General features: G+C 43.3%; 1 protein-coding gene across 1 annotated transcript in view; it reads right to left on the minus strand.

Moving 5' to 3' along the window:
- Window positions 1-261: 261 nt before the first annotated feature.
- Window positions 262-22646, minus strand: part of CD38 (CD38 molecule) — a 75054-nt gene continuing 52669 nt past the window's right edge. Inside the window, exons 4-8 of the mRNA XM_007664272.4 lie at window positions 14561-14643; window positions 8277-8353; window positions 4368-4460; window positions 2407-2493; window positions 262-719 (exon numbers count right to left, since the gene is read on the minus strand). Of these exons, the coding sequence (XP_007662462.1) occupies window positions 581-719; window positions 2407-2493; window positions 4368-4460; window positions 8277-8353; window positions 14561-14643 (479 nt within the window). The 3' untranslated portion in view covers window positions 262-580. The remainder of the gene's footprint in view (window positions 720-2406; window positions 2494-4367; window positions 4461-8276; window positions 8354-14560; window positions 14644-22646) is intronic.

Below are 22646 nucleotides of genomic sequence, written 5' to 3' on the forward strand. Positions count from 1 at the left end.
TTCCCTGTTTTAAGCACCCCAGGGGCCACACACTCTGATTCAATTTACCTCTGCAGCTTGCAATTCAAGTGGAGCCCTAAAAGGAACTAGTAGAAGAGAAGTCTATTTTTTCTAATTATTGGGCATTTTTTCCAATTTCTGGGCATTTTTTCCAATAGAAGAAAAAATGATATGTTCTGCTGTTTGTTCCAAATCTGGAAAAGATCCCACGGGAAACTGAGATGAATTCAACAGGTGAAAATGAAGAATTTTCTGCAGTCATTTGACTTCAACTCATTTTTATTTACTTGACTCCTTGAGAAATACATAAACAGGCTTTTAAAGCAAGCTTTTTAAACTTGCCTAAAGTAACTTTATAAGTCTCTGTTTCTAACATACACAAGCAAGTATAAAAACAAATCAAAGTGAATATATTATTCGGTATAACTATATTGGATTTGATCTAACAATTACTCTGAAACATTTTTTTTTAAATGTGAAGGTAATAGAACATTGTGTTTAAGATAGACTAGGCGACTCATATTCTGAACATGTCATTACCAGTTTCTTCTCTTTAGGTGTGTGCTCTGGTATAGATGTGTCATTTAAAGCTGTGGAAGCTTTGAAGTTGACGGGAAAACTTGGAAGAATAGTAGCGTCTCTCACTCACTGGTTGTCCTTCACAGAACCTGCAGTCTCTATGATCAGGATTTTCTGCACATTGAATGAACTTAACAGGTCTATAAAAGAGGGGGAGAAAAGTATTTAGTAGGTGTTTCTGACCGATTACCTTGTTCATCTCCATCATTAAACACCTGATTATCAAAGTTACTTGGCAGGCAAAGATTAACATGAAGTTGAACATTTAGAGTGATCCATTTCTATAGAGCAACCACTGGGAGATAAAAAAATTTCCCATGTCAGGGGTTGAATGGCTTAAAAGTTGGCCTTTTCATTCCAGTACGTAAGAAAGCTATTTTTAGCTTGTGAATTTCAACCAAAGTACACTGTTGGAATTTCAAGTTTAACTCTGATAAAATTTTATTTCTTGTTCCTATTGAATATTGTAACCTATTAGAAGGATGAGAGGCAATTTGAGACATCTGCATTCTTACTAAAAAGTATATTGATGACTTGAATCTGTACAATATAGAGTGACCACAGATATCTGGATTCCTCTGAAAACACACAGGAATTTAAACGATTCATTCATTCATTCATTCATTAGAGAAGGAGCGTGGCTCAGTGGAAAGAGCACGGGCTTGGGAGCCAGAAGCCATGGGTTTGAATTCTGGCTCTGCCACCTGTCAGCTGTGTGATTGTGGGCAAGTCACTTAACTTCTCCGTGCCTCAGTTACCTCATCTGTAAAATGGGGATTAAGACTGTGAGCCTCTTGTGGGACAACCTGATTACCCTGTATCTGCCCCAGCGCTTAGAACAGTGCCCTGCACATAGTAACCGCTTAACAAATACCAACATTATTATTATTATTATTCATTCATTCAATAGCATTTATTGAGTGCTTACTGTGTGCAGATCACTGTACTAAGCTTTTGAAATGTACAAATCGGCAACAGATAGAGACAATCCCTTCCCACTGATGGGCTTACAGTCATTCAATCATATTTATGGAGTGCTTACTGTGTGCAGAGCACTGTACTAAGCCCTTGGGAAAGTGCAGTGCAAGAGAAAAGAAAAACAATCCTTGCCAACATGAGGTAAAGCCATATATGAACGAGTCTGAAACTGAACAAAGGTCCATTTCTACCTTTAAAACCTGCAAATTTTACTGCTCTCAGTGAACTGATGTATTGTACTCTCCCAAGCGCTTAGTACAGTGCTCTGCAAACAGTAAGCTCTCAAAAAATACCATCCATTGATTGACCTGAGCTAAGTGAGGCACAGAGAAGTGAAGTGAGTGGGCCAAGGTCACACAGGGATCAAGTTTCACAGACTGATATGGAGGACGTGCAAAATCATTAGAGGATATGCCCGTTCTTGCTTTACTGAAGATAAGATGAAAAGCAGCATGGCATAGTGGTTAGAACCCAGGCTCGGGAGTCAGAAGGACCTGGCTTCTAATCCTGGCTCCACTACTTGTCTGTTGTGTGGCCTTGGGCAAGTCATTTCACTTCTCTGGGCCTCAACTATCTCATCCGTGGATTAGGACTGTGAGTCTCATTGGGGGCTTGGACTGTGTCCAACCTGATTACTTCGTATCTACCCCAGAGGCTTAGAACAGTGACAGACAAGGTGGGGGGAAGGGGAGACCTTAAATCAGGGGTTCGAACCTTCACCGTAAAGACTTTGGCTCTACATTTTGTCAGCCTCCCTCCTCCTGGTCCTAGCATTATGGGGCAAAGCTGGGAGAGGTGAAGAAGGAAAAACTGATTAAGAATTGACTTCTTCCTTGAGAAAACAGTTACCTGTAGTTATCTTCACAGAAGGACTTGATGTTTCTCTTTTCCAAAATTGATTTCAAGTAATTTACAGAAGAACCTTTGCATGAATCACTGAAAGAGAAAACAATATCTGAGAAATTCTATTCTTCTATTATGGATCACTACTATGCCCAGGAAACTCCCAGTAATTCCAGGGGGAGGCCTGATTGGTTTGATGCTTTAAAAATCCAAGTGTCCATTTAGTAGAACTTTATCAAACATATTTCCTTATTCAGACAAATCCTACCTCTGGCCTAGTTCTCTCTCCCCGTTCATATCCAGCAGACCTCCACTCTCTTCAAAGGCTTATTAAAATGACATCTCCTTCATGAGATCTTCCCTAAATAAACCCTCATTTCCCCAATGCCCTCTCCCTTCTGCATCACTTATGCATTCAGATCTTTAGTAGTAATACTGTTTCTTTGAAGCGATAGTATTTGCTAAGCACATACTGTGAGTAGGACACTGTGTACTAAGCACTGGGAAAGAATATAGAGGATGAAATTAAATACTGTCCCTGTCCCTCAGGGGGATTTCACATCACCCCGCCACCAACTGCCCCAGCACTTACGTCTGTATCCTTACACTAGAACATTTTCCTGATCTGTAATTTATTTTAATATCTTTAACCCATCTAGACCATGAGCTCCTGTGGGCAGGGATCCTGTCTACCAACTCTGTTGTAGCGAACCTTTCCAAGCGCTCAGTAAAGTGCTCTGCACTCAGTAAGTGTGTGAGATAGGGAGTGGATCTGTCCTGATTAACCTGAATTAACTACTCCAACACCTAGAACAGTGCTTGATATATAGTAAACTCTGAATAAATACTATAATTATCATTGTTATTACCATTGATGGATTGATTTATCATTGTTCAGGGTACCAGAAACCAAAGAGGTTAGGTATGGGGAGAAAAAATATAAACTTATAGAGGAAAAAAATTGTTTCTGTCCTGATAATCCAACAATTTTTTCCACAATTGCCATCATCACAACCACTAATAAATAGAAGCCAAGAGAATCGCTCTGTGATGCTCCTCTCTGAGTGAAGTGTGGAGATTTACCCAAACCAATCAGAGAGAGGTGTTGGGGAAAAAGTAGAGGGGTCAGGTTAGGAAGACCCTCAGCTATCTTGAAGGTGAGAGTTTAATGAGCCGTGCGCCTGGAAGAGCAGAGCAGAGGGGGAGCTCGTGCTGTGGACCCTGGATGGACACAGGGCCCAGGGAAAGATCAGATAGGATCCCAGAAAGTTTGGAGTCTAGTGGCCAGGACAGGACTGTGGAGAGGGCAAGTGTCCTTCTTTCCCCTGAGGGGAAGGAGAATGTGAGCTCCTGGGAAGTAAGGTGAGCCCTGGAAGGGGAAGTAATAGGTCCAGGGAAAGGTGCTTTGAACTGGAAGTATTTTCATTTTACTTTTTTGAGAACTTAAATACGGTTGAGGGATCAGTTCTTAATGTCTGCCTGCCTTAGGGGCTGGGAAAGAAGTTTCAGGAGCTGCGGATGGAGGAGGGAGTACTTTGTCTGTGAGAGTCCTGCAGCTAGCCCTGGGAGGGCTGTGCTAGGTCAGGCCCCGATTACCTCTGGGCCTTCAGAAAAATGGCTGGGCTTCAGCTGTAGATTGGTGGCAGTGATAGTGGTGCAGGGACTTGGGGAGCAGTGAGGATGCCCCCAAAACCTGCTGGAGAAGAGCTGGGCAACTGGAAATCTTTAAGAGCCAGCAGAGGCTGGCTGGAATCCAGGGGCTCCTAAAGTGACTTTGGGGCTTTCTCTTGACTAGGATTTAGGGCTGAGAAAGCCTGTTAACATCACAAGATACTGCAACGGTTGCAGGACGGTATATGATCTTCTTCTTCTTCTGGGAAAAATTTGGGAAAGAATTTCCCCAAATGGCATCCTCAAACTAAGTATCCTTTTTTTTGGTGAACCCTACATTTTATTAGTAAACATACTTGGCAGGTCCCCCGATGTTATGCATCACCCAAATTTGCACTGAGTGAACCTTCTTTGGATCCAAATGCAAAGCTTCGACACTTCCAAAGATGCTGTGAGAGAGAAAGGGCATGCGTCTTTTAGTTCCAAATCTAAAATCTAAAATGTAATGAACATTTTTATGTGACAGGTCACATGCAGTGAACAGAAGGACAAGTAGTGAGAGTAGTAATGGTATTTGTTTATGGAGTATCCAACTTGCCAAGAAGTTAGAATTTATATTTCAAACCACCCCATTCCCTCAGCATAGAGCCTTTCCAACTTTCTGTAAATCAAGGATAGTAGCAATTTCAATCTAACTAGAAGGAGAAGGGATGAGGGAAGAGGAGAGCGGTGATATCAATATTTCAAAAATTGTGTATTGACATTAAGATACAAAATGAAAAAGAAGATACCATGCAGCCTACCAATCAACTCCTGATCCATCGCTACCTTCAATATTTCTACTGATGGCATATTTTTATTTTGTTTTCTAATTTTTGTAATGGCATCTGTTAAGCACTTAACTCATGTCAGAAAAGCAGCATGGCTTAGTGGAAAGAGCACGGACTTGGGAGACAGAGGTCGTGGGCTCTAATCCCAGCTCTGCCACTTGCCAGCTGTGTGATTTTGGGCAAGTCACTTAACTTCTCTGTGCCTCAATTACCTCATCTGTAAAATGAAGATTAAGACCGTGAGCCCCATGTGGACAACCTGATTACCTTGTATTTACCCCAGCGCTTAGAACAGTGCTTGGCATATAGTAAGTGCTTAACAAATGTCATCATTATTATTATGCTAGGCACTTTATTAAGTGCTGGGGTAGATACAAGATAATTGGGTTGGACATAGTCCCTGCCCCAAATGGGGCTCACAGTCCTAATCCCCTTTTAACAGATGAGGTAACTGAGGCACAGAAAAGTTAAGTGATATGTCCAAAGTCACCCAGCAGACAAATGTGGAACAAGGTGAAAGAAGAGTAATTGTGAATCATGGAATGGAGAGATAAATCACATCCAGCAGGCCCTGTTATAATACGTGTATTTCATTACACAATTTGGATATGCCAGGATGGAAGTATTAGGGAATGCTCAGCATTCCCACAGCACAGGTCTTTTCTGGTGTACCACGAGCCGCAAGTTGACACAAGTGCACTTCTGCACATAGCTATAATTTATTAAGTTGTACTGATATCTGTCTCTCTCCATTAGACTGTAAAAGCTCACTGCGGGCAGAAAATATGTCTATTGTCGTACTCTACTCTCTCAAGTGCTTAGTACAGTGCTCTGCACACACTAGGCGCTCAACAAATATGATTGAATGAAAGTGCAGAACCAGGATTAGAGCCTAGGTCCTCAGCCTCCCAGGCCCGAGCTCTTTGCATTACACCATACTGATTTTCTTGGCAGCCTGTAAACTTAAAGGTTTTCCGAGAGTAGTTATCATGTGCAATCAGATCATTCTGATCACTAAGCAGAGCTACGTATTTATTATACATACATGCATATTAAAAAATTTTGCCTATTAGTGAGAAGCAGCATGGCCCAGTGGAGAGAAGCAACATCACATGAAAAGCACTGTGTCCTAGTGGAAAAACCATAGGCCTGAATGTCAAAGGAACTGGATTTTAATCCTGTACATGCTGTTTATCTGCTGTGTGACCTTGGACAAGTCATTTATATTCTCAGTCCCTCAGTTCTCTCATCTGTATAATGGGGTTTCAATAGCTTTTTTACCTCCTTCTTAGACAGTGGGGTCCATGTGGGACAGGGACTGTGACTCAACTGATTAGCTCAGTGCTGCTTGAAACATAAGTACTTTAACAAATATTATCATCATAATCATTATCATCAATATTATTAACAATAATAATGACATCATTATCATTGTTATTATTATTATCCTATCTTGTATGGCTATAGCTGAAAAACACTGAATATAATCCTAAAGTTTTTCAGGTAGGAGCTGGCTGACAGGACTAGCAAAAATGCTTACTACTGTAGTTTTTCTTTTGGCAAAGCAGCTAAATAGTTTTATCTTAATCAGAGCTAAAATGCCAGAAGCCAGATTACTGCCAGCAACTGAAAGTTTCACACTGCTTCACACTGCTAATATTGGGGCTCTTCACTGTTTTCTGTAAAATTACATCTGTAGCTCTTGCCGAACTCCGTTTGCCCTAGCTAACAAGGTGGAATTAAAATCCCTCGTATCTGGGATTATTTAGAGAACCTAGAGTAATGAATAATTGTATAAGATTTATAAAAGGGAATAAATGGTACAGTGTTGGGTGGGATCGAGAAGTGAAGAGAAATTACGGAGTAGGAGGAAATAGAGGAGAAACAATGTATTAGAAAAGAGGAGAAATACAGAAGAGAAATAGAAAGCTATGGTCAGTGTGAAAAGTGGAAAACCCCATGGTTAGGTTTTGTTAATATTCAACCCAGAGAAAGACTGAGTGCTGTGTCTTTTCAAATATTTTTTTATGATGGTATTTGTTAAGTACTTACTATGTGCCAAGCACTGTTCTAAGTGCTGGGGTAGATACAGTTTACTCAGGTTGTCCCACGTAGGGCTCACAGTTTTAATCCCCATTTTACAGATGCTGTAACTGAGACACCGAGAAGTGAAGTGACTTGTCCAAGGCCACACAGCAGACAAGTGGTGGAGCTGGAATTAGAACCACATCTCCTGATTCCCAAGCCTGTGCTCTTTCCACTAAGCTCTGCTGCGTCTCATATGAAAGGCAGCCTGGCCTAGTGGAAAGAGCATGAATCTTGGAGTCAGAGAACCTGGATTCTAATCCTAGCTCTGCCATTTGTCTACTGTGTGGCTTGGGAAAGTCACTTAACTACTCTGTGCCTTAGTTTCCTCATCTGTAAAATGGGGCTTAAGATTGTGAGCCCCATGTGGGACAAGGACTGTGTCCAACCTGAATAACTTCCATCTACCCCAGCACTTAGTACAGAGCCTGGCACATAGTAAGCACTTAACAAATACCACAATTATTATTATTATTGTTATTATTAAATGGGGAAAACGTTAACGCAGTGTTAATCAGATGCTTCCAAGTTTCTACCATTGAGGTTGTGGCACAGTGACTTTTATTTTTTCCAGACTCCATCCGTAATCCTGGTGAGCTTTCAGAATTCCCCTCTATTCCTGCCAGGAGCATGACTAATAACAATAATAATAATAATAATGTTGGTATTTGTTAAGCACTTACTATGTGCCAAACACTGTTCTAAGCACTGGGGTAGATACAGGGTAATCAGGTTGTCCCACATGAGACTCACAATCTTAATCCCCATTTTACAGATGAGGTAACTGAGACACCGAGAAGTTAAGTGACTTGCCTAAAGTCACACAGCTGACAGGTGGCGGAACCAGGATTAGAAGCCACCCTATCACTGTCCCTTTGTATTTCCAACAGTAATGATAATAATTATAATAATTATAATAAGCTTACTATGTGCCAACTACTGTTCTAAGTGCCGGGGTAGATACAAGTTAATCATGTTGGACACAGACCCTGTCCCACATTGGATTCACACTCAATCTCCATTTTACAGATTATGTAACTGAGACTCAGAAGTTAAATGACTTTTCCTAGGTCACACAGCAGACAAATAGTGAAGCTGAAATCAGAACCCAGATCCTTCTGCACCATTTTGAGCCCAAATAAGTCAGTCTTGTAAGAACTTGCATCGTGATGTGGAAATGCAGCTTTGATAGGATTCGATTTGGGCCTCGAAATCTTCAAGGGAAAAGGGGCTAAACTGGAGCACTATACACTTTCCCTCGGAGGAATAGCTAGAGAGTGGTCATTAACAAACTAAGTAGAGAAAAAATAACCAGAGTAGGCAAGTAGAGAAACGGAAAGGAATAAATACCTGTTGTTTTTAAAGGCGTCTCTACCTAGGGATCCATTGAGCATTACGTGAACCACACCACAGGCTGCTTCTGCAAACTTAAAGTTGTGCAAAGTAAGATAATATTAAATCATCCAATGAATAGTATTGATTGAGCAGTGACTGTGTGTTGAGCACTCCGCTTGGGAGAGTACAATTCAATAGAGTCGGTAGTCATGGTGCCTGCCCTCAAGGAGTTTACAATCTAGCGGAGGAGACAGATATCGAAAAAATTACAGGCGAGAGAAAGGGCAGAGTACAACCACAATGCTATGGGGCTGGAGGTGGGGTGAGTATGAAATTTCTTAAGGAGCATAGACCTAAGTGCATAGACTATACAGAAAGGAAGGATAATAATAAGGTGGGGAGGTGAGAGGTTAGACAGGTAAAGTTTCCCGGAGGAGAGGCTTACCCTGAATAAGCCCTCATTTCCGCTACCCACTCTCTCCTCCGCATCTCCTACCATGATCTCGTCTACCTGTACTTTGATCTCATCTACCTTGCTGCCGACCCCTCGCCCATGTCCTGCTTCAGGCCTAGAACGCCCTTCCACTTCATATTTATAAATGAATCTGACGATCCCTCTCCCCACCTTCAAAGCCTTATTAAAAGCATATCTCCTCCTCTAGGCCTTCCCTGACATAGCCCTCATTTCCTCTTCTCCCACTCCCTTCTGTGTTGCCCTTATTCTTGGATTTGCACCCATTCTTCACCCTTCTCTCGGTCCCAAGTTACCTATAGTGTGGCTTAGTGGAAAGAGCCCGGGCTTGGGAGTGAGAGGATGTGGGTTCTAAACCCGGCTCGGCCACCTGTCTGCTGTGCGACCTCGGTCAAGCCACTTCACTTCTCTGGGCCTCAGTTCCCTCATCTGTAAAATGGAGATCAAGACTCTGAGCCCTACATGGGGACAACCTTATTACCTTGTCTCTACCCCAGTGCTTAGAACAGTGCTTGGCACATAGAAAATGCTTAATAAATACCATAATTACTATTATTATTGCATATCCATAATTTATTTATTTATGTTAATGTCTGTCTCCCCCTCTAGACTGTGAGGTCGTGGTGGGCTGGCAATGTGTCTACCAACTCGACTGTATTGTACTCTCCCGACCGCTTAGAACAATGCTGTGCAGCAAGTGCCCGGTAAATCTGATTGATCAAATGATTAGTTGAGATGTGATCTTAGTAGGTCTTTGAAGATGGGGAGAGTGGTAGTTTTTTGGATATGAATGAGGAGGGATTTCCAGGCAGGAGGGAAGGTGTGTGCAAAGGTTGACGATTAGAGAGGTGAGATCAAAGTACAGTAAATAGATTAATAATAATAATAATGTTGGTATTTGTTAGGCGCTTACTATGTGCCGAGCACTGTTCTAAGCGCTGGGGTAGACATAGGGGAATCAGGTTGTCCCACGTGAGGCTCACAGTCTTAATCCCCATTTTACAGATGAGGGAACTGAGGCACAGATAAGTTAAGTGACTTGCCCACAGTCACACAGCCGACAAGTGGCAGAGCTGGGATTAGATTAGTGTTTGAGGAGTAAATTGTGTGGACTGCGTTATAGGGGGGTGAGCAGTTCTGGGTAGGAGAGGGAGAGTTCATTTAAGTGACTTAAAGCTAATGGTAAGAAGTTTCTGTATGATGTGGAGAAGGCAGTAAGATATGAAAGCATCAGTAAACATTTAAAGGATCAAATAATTCCCCCCCTCTTTGGGGTGGATATTGTTGATTTGGCTGAGACTGTGCATTCTGACTCTACTTGCTTTTAAATGTAAACCTTATATTTCTCCTAATTGCTCTTCTCTTTGTATCAAGTAGGCGCTTAGCTGTGTATCCCGTAAACACTTTAATACTCACCCCAACCTCTCAGTAAATGTGAAAAAGTACTCTACTATTTCTGCTATCCTGCTATCTGGGTTTCAATGTGTGTCTCCCTCTCTAGGCGGTAAACTCCTTCTGGGCAGGGATTGAATTTACCAACTCTTGTATTTTCCCAAGGACTTAGTACAGTGGTCTGCAAGGAGCAGTATGGCCTAGGGGTTAGAGTATGGGCTTGGAAGTCAGAAGGACCTGAGTTTTAATCCTGGCTCCCTCATTTGTCTACTGTGGGAGCTTGGGCAAGTCACTTAACTTCCCTGTGCCTCAGTTATCTTTTCTGTAAAATGGGGACTAAAACTGTGAGCCCCATGTGGTACAGGGACTTAACAAATGTCATCAACATTATTATCATTATCATTGATTGATTTTGTATTGGAAGAGGAAACACAGTTGGAGGTTAATAGCCCTTGTATATACACTGGATGTGAAAAAATAAATGGTGTCCTTCATAATCGAGGAAGGTACCACTGATAGTGAAGTTCCCTCATGTGTACTCATTAATTCAATCTGAAGTTCCCTCATGTTCATTCGTTCATTCATTCAATCACTCGTATTTATTGAGTGCTTACCGCGTGCAGAGCACTCTACTTAGCGCTTGGGAGAGTACAAGGTAACAATAAACAGATACATTTCCAGCTCACAACAAGCCGAGGATATGTGTGGCAGAAAAGGCCAATACAGGATTGACAATCCCGGCCACTTTGGGCACACAAAAAGGTTTAATAATGTTGGTATTTGTTAAGCGCTTACTAGGTGCCGAGCACTGTTCTAAGCACGGGGGGAGATACAGGGTAATCAGGATGTCCCACGTGAGGCTCACAGTTAATCCCCATTTGACAGATGAGGGAACTGAGGCACAGAGAAGTGAAGTGACTTGCCCACAGTCACACAGCTGACAAGCGGCAGAGCCGGGAGTCAAACTCACGACCTCTGACTCCTAAACCCAGGCTCTTTCCACTGAGCCACGCTACTTAGACTGTAAACTCCTCTCTAGACTGTAAGCTTATTGTCGGCGGGGAATGTGTCTGTTTACTGTTATATTGTACTCTCTCAACCACCTAGTACAGTGCTCCACACTCAGTCAGGGCTCAATAAATACAATTGAATGAAAGGATGAATGAAATGTTGTCCCTGTTGGGTTGTTCCCCTAGACCGCAAGCTCCTCCTCTAGGCTGTACTCTCCCAAGTGCTTAGTACAGTGTTCTGCACATAGTAAGCACTCAGTAAATTCATTCATTAACCATGTTTCTTGAATGCTTACTTTGTGCAGAGCACTTACTAAACAGTACAGAGAGTACACTCTAACAATGACCAGACATTCCCTGACTGATAAGCTCCTCGTGGCCAGAGAATGTGTCCACCAACTAAGTTATATTGCACTCTCCCAAGCACTTAGTACAGAGTTCTGCTCACTGTTAGTGCTCAATAAATACTAAATTCCCATCTGCCTCCTTGTCTTCTCTTTCTACCTCAAGGTTTTGTTCAAAGAAGCAACTCCAATCTAGATGACAGTGGGCCATGCAGGTTTTCAGCTGGGATGCCTCATTGTCAGAGGCTTTGTTTTACCGTATCCCTAAAATATTTGTTTGCCCTCCTGCTTGGAATCAATCAAGCAGTCGGTGGTATTCATTGAGCGCTTACTATGTGCAAAGCACTGTACTAAGCACTTGGGAGGGTATGCTACAACAGTTCCAATTTCAGCTCTCCATTCAGCAGCTGTATGGACATCCAGCTTTCACTCATTCCCACTCAGTCGGTCAATGGTATTTATTAAGTACTTACTCTGTGCAGAGCACTGTACTAAGTACTTGGGAGAGTACAACGCAACAATAAACAGACACATCCTCTGCCAAAAACAAGCTTACTGTCTGGGGGGACTAGACAGTAGCCATGTTAAAGTGAGCATATGTCAATGGCAGGAGACTGACTTTGCTCCATAATTGCATTGTTCGTGATCTTATCTTGCCATTTGATAGGGAGTCTGGCCCGTCAGTGATATGAGTGAAACTTGCTCAAGGAGCTGGATTTGCCATCTGTGTGGGATTTGGGTCTCACAGCCACTATCAGTCAATCAATCCGTGGTATTTAGGGAGTGATTACTGTGTTCAGAGTACTGTACTAAGTGCTTGGGAGCATACAATTTCCCCTTTCCCCTTCTCCCACTCCCTTCTGAGTCGCCCTGACTTGCTCCCTTTGTTCTTCCCGCTCCAAGCCCCACTGCACTTACCTACACATCTGTCATTTATTTATTTGTGTTGATGTCCATCTCCACCTGTAGACTATAAGCTCGGTGTGGACAGGGAATGTGTATGTTTATTATTGGATTGTACTTTCCCAAGTGCTTAGTACAGTGCTTTGCACACAGTAAGTGCTCAATAAATACAATTGAAGGAATGAATGAATAAATGAACACAATACAATACTACACCCCAGCCCACACACTTCTTTCCTTAAACACCAGCTTACTCATCGTGCCCCAGGCTTATCTATCTCGCCTCAGAGCCCTTTTCTACGTCACCCCTCTGGCTTGGAACTCCCTCCCTATACACCAGACCACCACTCTCTCCACCTTCAAAGCCTCATTAAGGTCACATCTCCTCTAAGAGACCTTCCCCAAATAAAGCCTCTTATCCACAACTCCTTCCCAATTCTGCATTGTCTCTGCACTTGGATCTGTAGCATTTGGGTACTTGGCATCTACCCCATCCCACCCCATAGCACTTATATATATATCTGTAATTTATTCATTTATATTAATTTATGTCTCCCCCTCAATAATAATGACGGTATTTTTTTAAGCACTTACTATGTGCCGAGCAATGTTCTTAGTGCTGGCATATATACAAGGTTATCAGGTTGTCCCATGTGGGGCTCACAATCTTAATCCCCATTTTACAGATGAGGTAACTGAGGCCCAGAGAAGTGAAGTGACTTGCCCACAGTCACATAGCTGACACTTGGCGGAGCTGGGATTAGAACCCACGTCCTCTGATTGTCAAGCCCGAGATCTTTCCACTAAGCCACGCTGACTGTAAGGTTGTTATCGGGAAGGAACATGTCTACCGGCTCGGCCACTTGTCAGCTGTGTGACTTTGGGCAAGTCACTTAACTTCTCTGGGCCTCAGTTACCTCATCTGTAAAATGGGGATTAAGACTGTGAGCCCCACGTGGGACAACCTGATTCCCCTGTGTCTACCCCAGCGCTTAGAACAGTGCTCGGCACATAGTAAGCGCTTAACAAATACCAACATTATTATTATTATTACCAATTCTATTAGTACAGTCTATCAAACACTTAGTACAGTGCTCTGTACATAGTTAGCCCTCAAATACCATTGATTAATTGATTGAATTCAGCTGAGTTAGCAGACACGTTTCCTGCCCACATGGACCTCACAGTCTACAGGTACTATGCTATGGTTCTGCATAAATGATCTGCTTACACTTTTTTTGGTATCTATACATGAAAATGTTAATACGTTTGCAGTCCGTCTCTGAATATGACTACCTGCTAGCCATATCTCTAAAAGTGATCTGCAGATAGTCCATGCAAATCATGGCACACTATGCAAATCTGGTGGGTGTCTGGGCCGAAATATTTTTTGCAATGCTTAAATAGGAAACTTCCCAACCAATTAAGCCCATTTCTGAACACTCCAAGTCTGATGGTTTGATCTGAAGTAATAACAGGAAGCATCAGGACAAGCCTCAGGCAGGTCATTTCACTTCTGTGTGCCTCAGGTACATCGTCTGTAAAATGGAGATGAAGACTGTGAGCCCCTTGTGGGACTTGGACTGTGACCAACCTGATTAGCTTGTAACTACCCCAGCAGTTAGTACAGTGCCTGGCACATAGTAAACACTTAACAAATGCCATTAAAAAAATGAAATTTGTGAGTGTGTGCACTGTTCTAAGAACTTGGGAGAATACAATACCTTGGAGTTGGTAGGCACGTTCCCTCCCCACGGTGAGTTTACAGTCACATAAACACTAGCCAGTTATATGACTACTGCTGCCATATTTATCCTCGCTATAATATACTAGAACGGTTGCAGGAGATGGGGTGTTCGGGGACATATGTGTTCATGGAGTCGCTGTGGGTTGGAGATGACTCAACGGCGTATGACAAGACAAATAGTATGCCTACTTCTTAAAATATAGGCAGAAATGACCATTTCAGGGTAATACTTTCTAGTTTTAAGTATCTAGAAATTTGCAGTGACCACCATTTTACTCTTTGGAAGTCGGACTGGTAACCCAGACTCAAAACTTGAATATAAGTACACCTGGTCTCTGTAAGGTTACTTTTTACCTCCCTACCAGAGGAAAATCCTGAATTCCATGCAAATATGACATATAGAGATTTCTTATGTCTTATATGGGACTTACCATTTTAGATGCTGTTTTCCAGTATACACTCTCTGGACTATTGGTACATTCGTTCCACTGTGGACAAGACTGGTAGTTCACTTCTAAAAGAAATATTTTGTGGAGAATAATGAGGGTGAAAGGAGAATTGTAAAGGCAGCAGTATTATTCTGCAGTAATACTGAAATGGGCAACAATCTTCAAATGGCATAATTGGATGTGAAGGGAATATTTTCAAAGGAATCACGCTGAATTCATCCAACTAAGTGGCCTGGAACTCCTTCCAAGAGTTTTATGTCATATCACAATCTCCAAGATGTGATGGCCACATCTTGCTCATTGTTCCCGGAAGAACCTGCATTACTAATACTAATACTAATAATAATGTTGGTATTTGTTAAGCACTTACTATGTGCAGAGCACTGTTCTAAGCACTGGGGGAGATACAGGATTATCAGGTTGTCCCACATGAGACTCACAGTCTTCATCCCCATTTTACAGATGAGGGAACTGAGGCACAGCGAAGTAAAGTGACTTGCCCACAGTCACACAGCTGACAGGTGGCAGAGCTGGGATTCGAACCCATTACCTCTGGCTCCCAAGCCCGGGCTCTTTCCACTGAGCCACGCTGCTTCTTTAATAATAATGTTGGTATTTGTTAAGTGTTTACTATGTGCAGAGCACTGTTCTAAGCGCTGGGGTAGATACAGGCTAATCAGGTTGTCCCACGTGAGGCTCACAGTCTTCATCCCCATTTTACAGATGAGGTAACTGAGGTACAGAGAGGTTAAGTGACTTGCCCTCAGTCACACAGCTGACAAGTGGCAGAGCCGGGATTCGAACCCATGACCTCTGACTCCCAAGCCCAGGCTCTTTCCACTGAGGCTAAAAACAAACACTAGCTTTCAGATATTCTCCAGCCCCTCCTTATGATTTTACATTGAATAATTCTCCAAAAAAATGATCCCAGCTAGGATGGTCACTGCACTGATGTACCTTGAGAATACTGGACAATGAGATGCCCATGTCATCCAGAGACCAGCATGGCCTAGTGGATAGAGCACGGGCCTGGGAGTCAGAAGGTCATGGGTTCTAATCCTGGTCACTTGACTGCTGTATGACTTTGGGCAAGCCAGTCAACGTCTCCGGGCCTCAGTTCCCTCATCTGTAAAATGGGGATGAAGACTGTTAGCCCCATGTGGGACAGGGACTGTGTCCAACTCGATTTGCTTGTATCCACCCCAGCACTTACTACAGTGCCTGGCACACAGTAAGGCTGAACAAATACCACAATTATTATTAATCATTATTATCAGGTCTCCATCAGGGCTGCACTGGAAAGCAGTGATATTCTCCACACGTTGTAGACGTGCTGCCGAGTTCCCCCCAGCCAAGAGCAGTTCTCTGGGGGAGCCCTGACCATCCAACTCCTTCCACTTTGCTCAGGGTCATTGCCTTCCATCTCCAGTTGTTCTCTGAGCCCTGCCAAGATGAGAAACCTGCAACCGGTGGTCCAGGGGGGTCACTGGATTCTGCATGCCAGTTGCAGAATAATATCGACAAAATAGCCACGCTGAGCTTGTATCAGTCCAAAGAGGACCATCTGGTCATCTCTAGAACTGTTTAAGGAGAAGGTTCCCACATACTATCACCAAAACGAGATCTCTCAAAGAAAGTGTTTCAGCATTCGGTCAACAAGGAGGATGAATCAGAACTGTTTAGATCATCAGAAGAGGAATTTCCTTTGAAAAAATTCCCCCTTAAAAGCATCAGAAAAAATTGAAGGACCCTTTGATAGACTGGGAACTAAAAGGTGGAGTCTGGGAAGCATTTGGAGGGTTAGAATTATTTGGCTATAAAAGGCACAAGCTTTTGCTGAAAAGGTGTGTGTCTATCGGATTATTCTGGGATGATGAGAAGCAACGTGTGGCCTCGTGGAAAGAGCCTAGGCCTGTTTTAATCCCAGCTCCTGCACGGGCTTCGGAGTCAGAGGACATGAAATCTAATCCCAGTTCTGCCACTTGTCTGCTATGTGACCTTGGGCAAGACACTTAACTTTTCTGAACCTCAGTTTCCTCTTCTATAAAATAAGGATTTAAAATCTGTTCTCCCTCCTACTTAGATGGTGAGTGCCATGAGCGACAGGGACTATGTCTGACCTGATTCTCTGGTGTATATACCCCAGCAATTAGAACAGTCCTCAGTGCATAGTAACTGCTTAACAAATACCAACATCATTATTATTATTATTACTATTATTATTGTTATTATCATTAGGCACTCTGACATGTGGGGTTCAGTGGATCACTTTAATAAGGACCATCTGTCTCAAGCTAAGATCCAGATGTCTGGTCCCTTTGGTAATGTTTATCTGGTGGGACAATCCTGTTACCCTAATGGGTCAGTGGTAATGGAACTCAGCATCTGAGAACATAGAGGAGGACAGCCCGTAGTAGTCTGGTGCTTTATCCAAACTGGTTGGGGAACGGACCAGTTAAAATCCGGGGCAGTCTCGTACAAAATCGGAAGAGTGTCATGCCACCCCATATCTTCGGCTCTGACTATTCTGAAAGCAAAGGGTAATTCACATATCTTCTGAAGGACGTGTCTAAACACGTTGGGACATGTTCCATTTCCAAACAATCTGCAGAAAGCAAGGCGATAAAAACTGCAGAGGCAGAGGCATAAAAGGAACGAAAGGCGTCACAACGAATGTTTCGGACGCAGGTATTACCTGGCAGGATATTACCTGTGCTCGTCTACCCACTGCCAAACGTTCAGGATTAGGAAATATTGCACAAGGTATTGGTCCACCTCCACTCTCATCACTCGCCAAAGGTGATGAACGGCGGGATCGGGCTCTCGGGGTTATATTGTGAGCGGCATATGTTGTAACATATCAACAGTGATAAGAGACCATGATTAATGTGAGCTGGTTCCTTTTTCATGGGTCTTCAATTCCCCAGCCCCAATTACCTCTATTCCAGAGCAGACAAAAATTGGGGACATGAACATACCAAAAGAGACAACTGGGTTCTGACCCACTGCCAAGAATAGCTCTTCGATTACTCTGGAAGGTTCAGAAACCTCTCCCTATTCCTTAGGTTCTCTGAGACCTTTCAGGAGCAATAACAATATTTGTGTTTAAGTGAGTACTTTGTGTCAAGTTCTGTGCACTGCAGTAGATATAGGTTAAGTTGGACACAGTCCCTGTCCCACATGGGACTCAAGGTCTAAGGAGAGAGAGAACAGGTATTGGAATCCCCATTTTAAGGTTAAGGAAACTGAGGCACAGATAGTGAAGTGACTTGCCCACGTTCCCACAGCAGGAAAGTGGTAGAGTCAGGATTAGAACCCAGATCCTCTGACTCCCAGGCCCATGTTTTTTTCCACAAGGTCACGCTGCTTCTCAGAAGCTTTCCAGATGACTCCCGCTCTCCCCACAGGACACACACTCCTTCCCTGATAATGACTCATGGACTAGGGTTGTCTGATCATGTCTTAGGAAGTCTTTGCATCCTAACACAAGGGGGAAGTGATCATGAATATGGCTTGAGCTCAGCAGTTATAGTATTGAGCCAGGAATAGGAACCCTGGTTTTTAGTCCTGACTAAGTGACCTTGGGTAAGTCACAACTTTTCCATTTCCCCATCTGTGCCTTTTACATGGTTCTTGGGTAATTATGGTCTTGAATGGGAAGGTAATTCCTATTTGGGTTGTCTCCACCAATTTTAGATGGTAAGCTCCTTGAACTCAGAGTCTGCCTCTGTTTATTTTCCTTGTATTTTCCCCATTATCTAGTACAATGCTTGGCACAGCTTAGTGCCGTTAGTGAGATAAGCATCTCATCTTAGTGAGAAGCAGAGTGACGTAGTGGAAAGAGCCCGGGCTTGGGAGTCAGAGGTCATGGGTTCTAATTCTACTCGGCCACTTATCAGCTGTGTGACTTGGGGTAAGTCACTTCACTTCCCTGTGCCTCAGTTACCTTATCTGTAAAATGGGGACTAAGATTGCGAGCCCATGTGGGACAATCTGATTACCCTGTAAGGGGAAGCAGCATGGCTGAGTGGAAAGAGCCTGGGCTTTGGAGTCAGAGGTCATGGGTTCTAATCCCAGCTCTGCCACTTGTCAGCTGTGTGACTTGGGGCAAGTCACTTGACTTCTCTGTGCCTCAGTGACCTCATCTGTAAAATAGGGATTAAGACTGTGAGCCCCACGTGGGATGACCTGATCACCTTGTATCCCCCCAGCGCTTAGAACAGTGCTTTGCACATAGTAAGCGTTTAACAAATGCCATCATTATTATTATTATTATTATCATCCCAGCGGTTAGAACAGTGCTTGACACATAGTAAGCGCTTAACAAATACCATTATTAGCTGTCCGGAGGATGGTGGTGAACAATGAGGAAAATAATATTGAGGATTTCTTTCCTTCTGGAGTAAAGGGTTAAGGGTTGTAGTTAGGCACACTCTATAGGATCAGCTTTACCTAACACATCATGGTTTTGAGTATCCATGCTTAATATTCAGTCTACCATTTTAGTTACCGCAACAAGTAGTTTTGGGGCCAAGGATTTTTCCATGGCCGCAACCAGCCTACCGCCTGCATTTAAAATGGCCCTCAACATCTCTCACAAGCATCAGATAGATCACCACGCACTGTCACCAACCCTTCCCGGGGCTCTGTAGTTTTAAGTGCTTATTCTGTGCCAAGCACTGTGTTAACCACTGGCCTAGATACAAGGTTGTGAGAATGGAAACAGTTCCTGCCCTACAGGGGAGTCACAGTCTATCTTATCCCCATTTTAGAGATGAGAAAAATGAGGCCCGAAGAGATAAAGCGACTTACCCAAGGTCACGCAGTGGCCAGTAAAGGCACAGTAACTCAAACCCAGGTCTCCCGACTCCCTCTCCTGTGTTCTTCCCACTAGGCCATGCTGCCTTAGAAGTGATTTTTAATGTTTTTGCAGTGCATTATCTTTCCACCCAAACCCTGTCCTTCCCCTGACTTTCCAATCACTGTAGACAGCACCATCCTCCTTCCTGTCTCACTAGCTCGTAACCTCGGTGTTATCCTTGACTCCTCTCTCTCATTCAACCCACGCATCCGGTCCATTACTAAACCCTGTCAGTTCAACCGTCACCACATCGCTAAAACCCTCCCATTCCTGTCCATCTCATCTGCTTCCGCATTAATCCAAGCACTTATTCTATCCCACTCTGATTACCGTATCAGCCTCTTTTTTCATCTCCCCGCGTCCTGTCTCTCCCCATTCCAGTCCATACTTCACTCTGCTGTCCGGATCGCTTTTCTACAAAAACATTCAAACTGTGTTTTCCCACTCCTCAAGAACCTCCTTATGTGCCCATCCACCTCTGCATCAAATAGAAACTCCTCACCATCGGCTTTAGAGCACTCAATCACCTTGTCCCCTCCTACTTCACCTTGCTACTCTCCTATTACAACCCAGCCCGCACACTTCACTCCTCTAATGCCAACCCTCCCACCGTTACCTCCTTGATCTCATCTATCTCGCCACTGACCTTCTGTCTACATTCTACCTCTTGCCTGGAACACCGTCCCTCTTCATGTCTGACAGTCTCTCCCTCCCTCCACAGCTATATTGAAGGTACATCTCCTCCATGAGGCCTTCCCTGACTAAGTGCTCTTTTCTTCATCTCCCACTCCTTTATGCATCTCCCTGACTTGCTTCCTTCCCTCCCCACCCCACAGAATTTATGAACCTATCAGAAATTGTATTTATTTATATTAATGCCCATCCCCTCCTCTACTATCCTCTCAGGGTAGCACCTGGAGAGTTTCCAGTACTCTACCGGTCTCGGCTATGGGAGGGAGAGTCTCGACTATGGGAGGGAGAGTAAAGCAGAGTGGAATCTGTTCCATTCCTAGCTTGGACAATCGCTATCGAGTGGAAGGCAATCTCTTACAAGTCAAAACCCTCCTGTGCTGGGCAGCAGCGGCATGGGAGGGAGTCGAGGGTGGTGACTCAGGTTTATTGTGTGGAAGGAGGCCATGGTAAACCATTGCCATATTTTTACCAAGGAAACTTTGTGGCTCCACTACCAGAAGGATTGTAGATGGAGGTGGGGCGTTCTGGGAGAGATGTGCCTGTGGCGTCTCTATGGGTCGGAGACGACTCGACGGCATTCAATTCATTCATTCAGTAGTATTTATTGAGCGCTTACTATGTGCAGAGCACTGTATTAAGCGCTTGGAATGTACAATTCGGCATAAGACCAGACAAGACCTCCTCTACACTGTAAGTAGGGAATGTGTCTGCTTATGGTTGTATTGTTCTCTCCTAAGCACTTAGTGCAGTTAACTGTACATAATAAATGCTCAATAAATACGATTGACTCACTGACTCACAGAACTTCGGAGAGTACAAAACAACTGAATTATCAGATACATTTCCTACCCATAACTATCTTATAGATGGGGAGAGGTTCATATTAGATGCAGGGGATGTAGACTTGTCTTTTAGACTGCAATTTCACTCTTGGTCCACCTGAACCCTACATTTAGAAGCTTGCAGTCTAATGGGGGAGACAGTCATTAAAATAAATTACACAGAGGGGAAAAAACAAGAGTTCTAGAAGCCGGTGTCAAAATACTCTTCCAGTGTTCTGAGTCATTACTCCATAAGGTGACAATCTCATCTAAAACCTTTAAATCACTTATATGGAGTTTTTACATGTAATGACTGTGCTCTGGAAATTTTCAATCGTATTTATTGAGAGTTTACTATGTGTAGAGCACACAAGATGGTCTGGAGGTGACTATGAATAGCTACAGAGAATGAAAAAAACTATAGATGAATCTAGCCTGGTGGAAAGAGCACAGGACTGGGAGTGGGAGGACCTGGGTTTTAATCCTGGCTCTGCCAAGTGCCTGCTATGAGATCTTGGACAAGTCACAACTTTTCCGAGACACAGTTTCCTCATCTGTGGAATTCATCCTTCTAAACTGTAAGCCCTATGTGGGTCAGGGACTGTGCAAAGTCTGATGATTTTGTATCTACGCCAATCCAGGGTTTGGCACAAAGGTAAGCACTTAGCAAATATCACCATTATTACTATTATTATCATTAAAGATACCAAAGATATGTACTCTCCCAAGCACTTAATACAGTGCTCTGCCCATAGTAATTGCTCAATAAATACCACTGATTGATTGACTGATCTATCAGCCCGCACTTAGCCAAAACTACTTCTAACTAAGAATCACCATCAGTGACATAGAACCAAATACCTTCAAAATTTTTTTTTTGCCTGGAAAGCCCACTGTCAGATGTTACAAGGAAACAAGGAGAATTGAATTAAGAAGTGCTATCTGTCTTTTGGATGACTCAGTCCGTCAGTCTTAACTATTGAACGCATACTGTGTGCAGAGTGCTGTACTAAACGCTTGAGAAAGTGCAATATAACAACACATTCTCTGCCACAATGAGCTTACAGTTTAGAGGGGGGGACAGACATTAATATAAATAAATAAAATTCCAGATATGTATATAAAAAACAGCGTGACACCAACCAACATGAAGGCTTAGAGCCAAATGAAAGTGTCCAGTGGAAATGTTCCCACCTGCTTTAATAATAATAATAAGTATGGTATTTGTTAATTGTTTACTATGTATCAGACACTGTACTAAGCGCTGGGGTGGATACAAGCTAATCGGGTTGGACCCAGTCCCTGTGCCACATGGGGCTCACAGTCTCAATCCCTAATTTACAGATGAGATAACTGAGGCACAGAAAAGTGAAGTGACTTGTCTAAGGTCACACAGGAGACAAGTGGCAAAGCCGGGATTAAAACCCATGATCTTCTGACTCCCAGGCCCATGTTCTATCCACTATGCCATGCTACTTCTTTATGGTTATAATACCTGGAGCGGTTTCATTGCGGCAGAGTGGCAAGACAGGAGCATACAATGGGGTCTTGGAGGTCAATCAGATCACCAGCATTGAGTCGATGCTCGGATTATTATATCTGCAGTTGGTGGGACGTGGGAAGAGAAAGGACAACAGCAGGCTCACAAACAACTGCTCTGCAATGAGCTGGAACAGAGTGAACATAAATACTT

This window comes from Ornithorhynchus anatinus, chromosome 4, assembly GCF_004115215.2.
Source record: "Ornithorhynchus anatinus isolate Pmale09 chromosome 4, mOrnAna1.pri.v4, whole genome shotgun sequence".
NCBI classification, from domain to species: Eukaryota; Metazoa; Chordata; class Mammalia; order Monotremata; family Ornithorhynchidae; genus Ornithorhynchus; species Ornithorhynchus anatinus.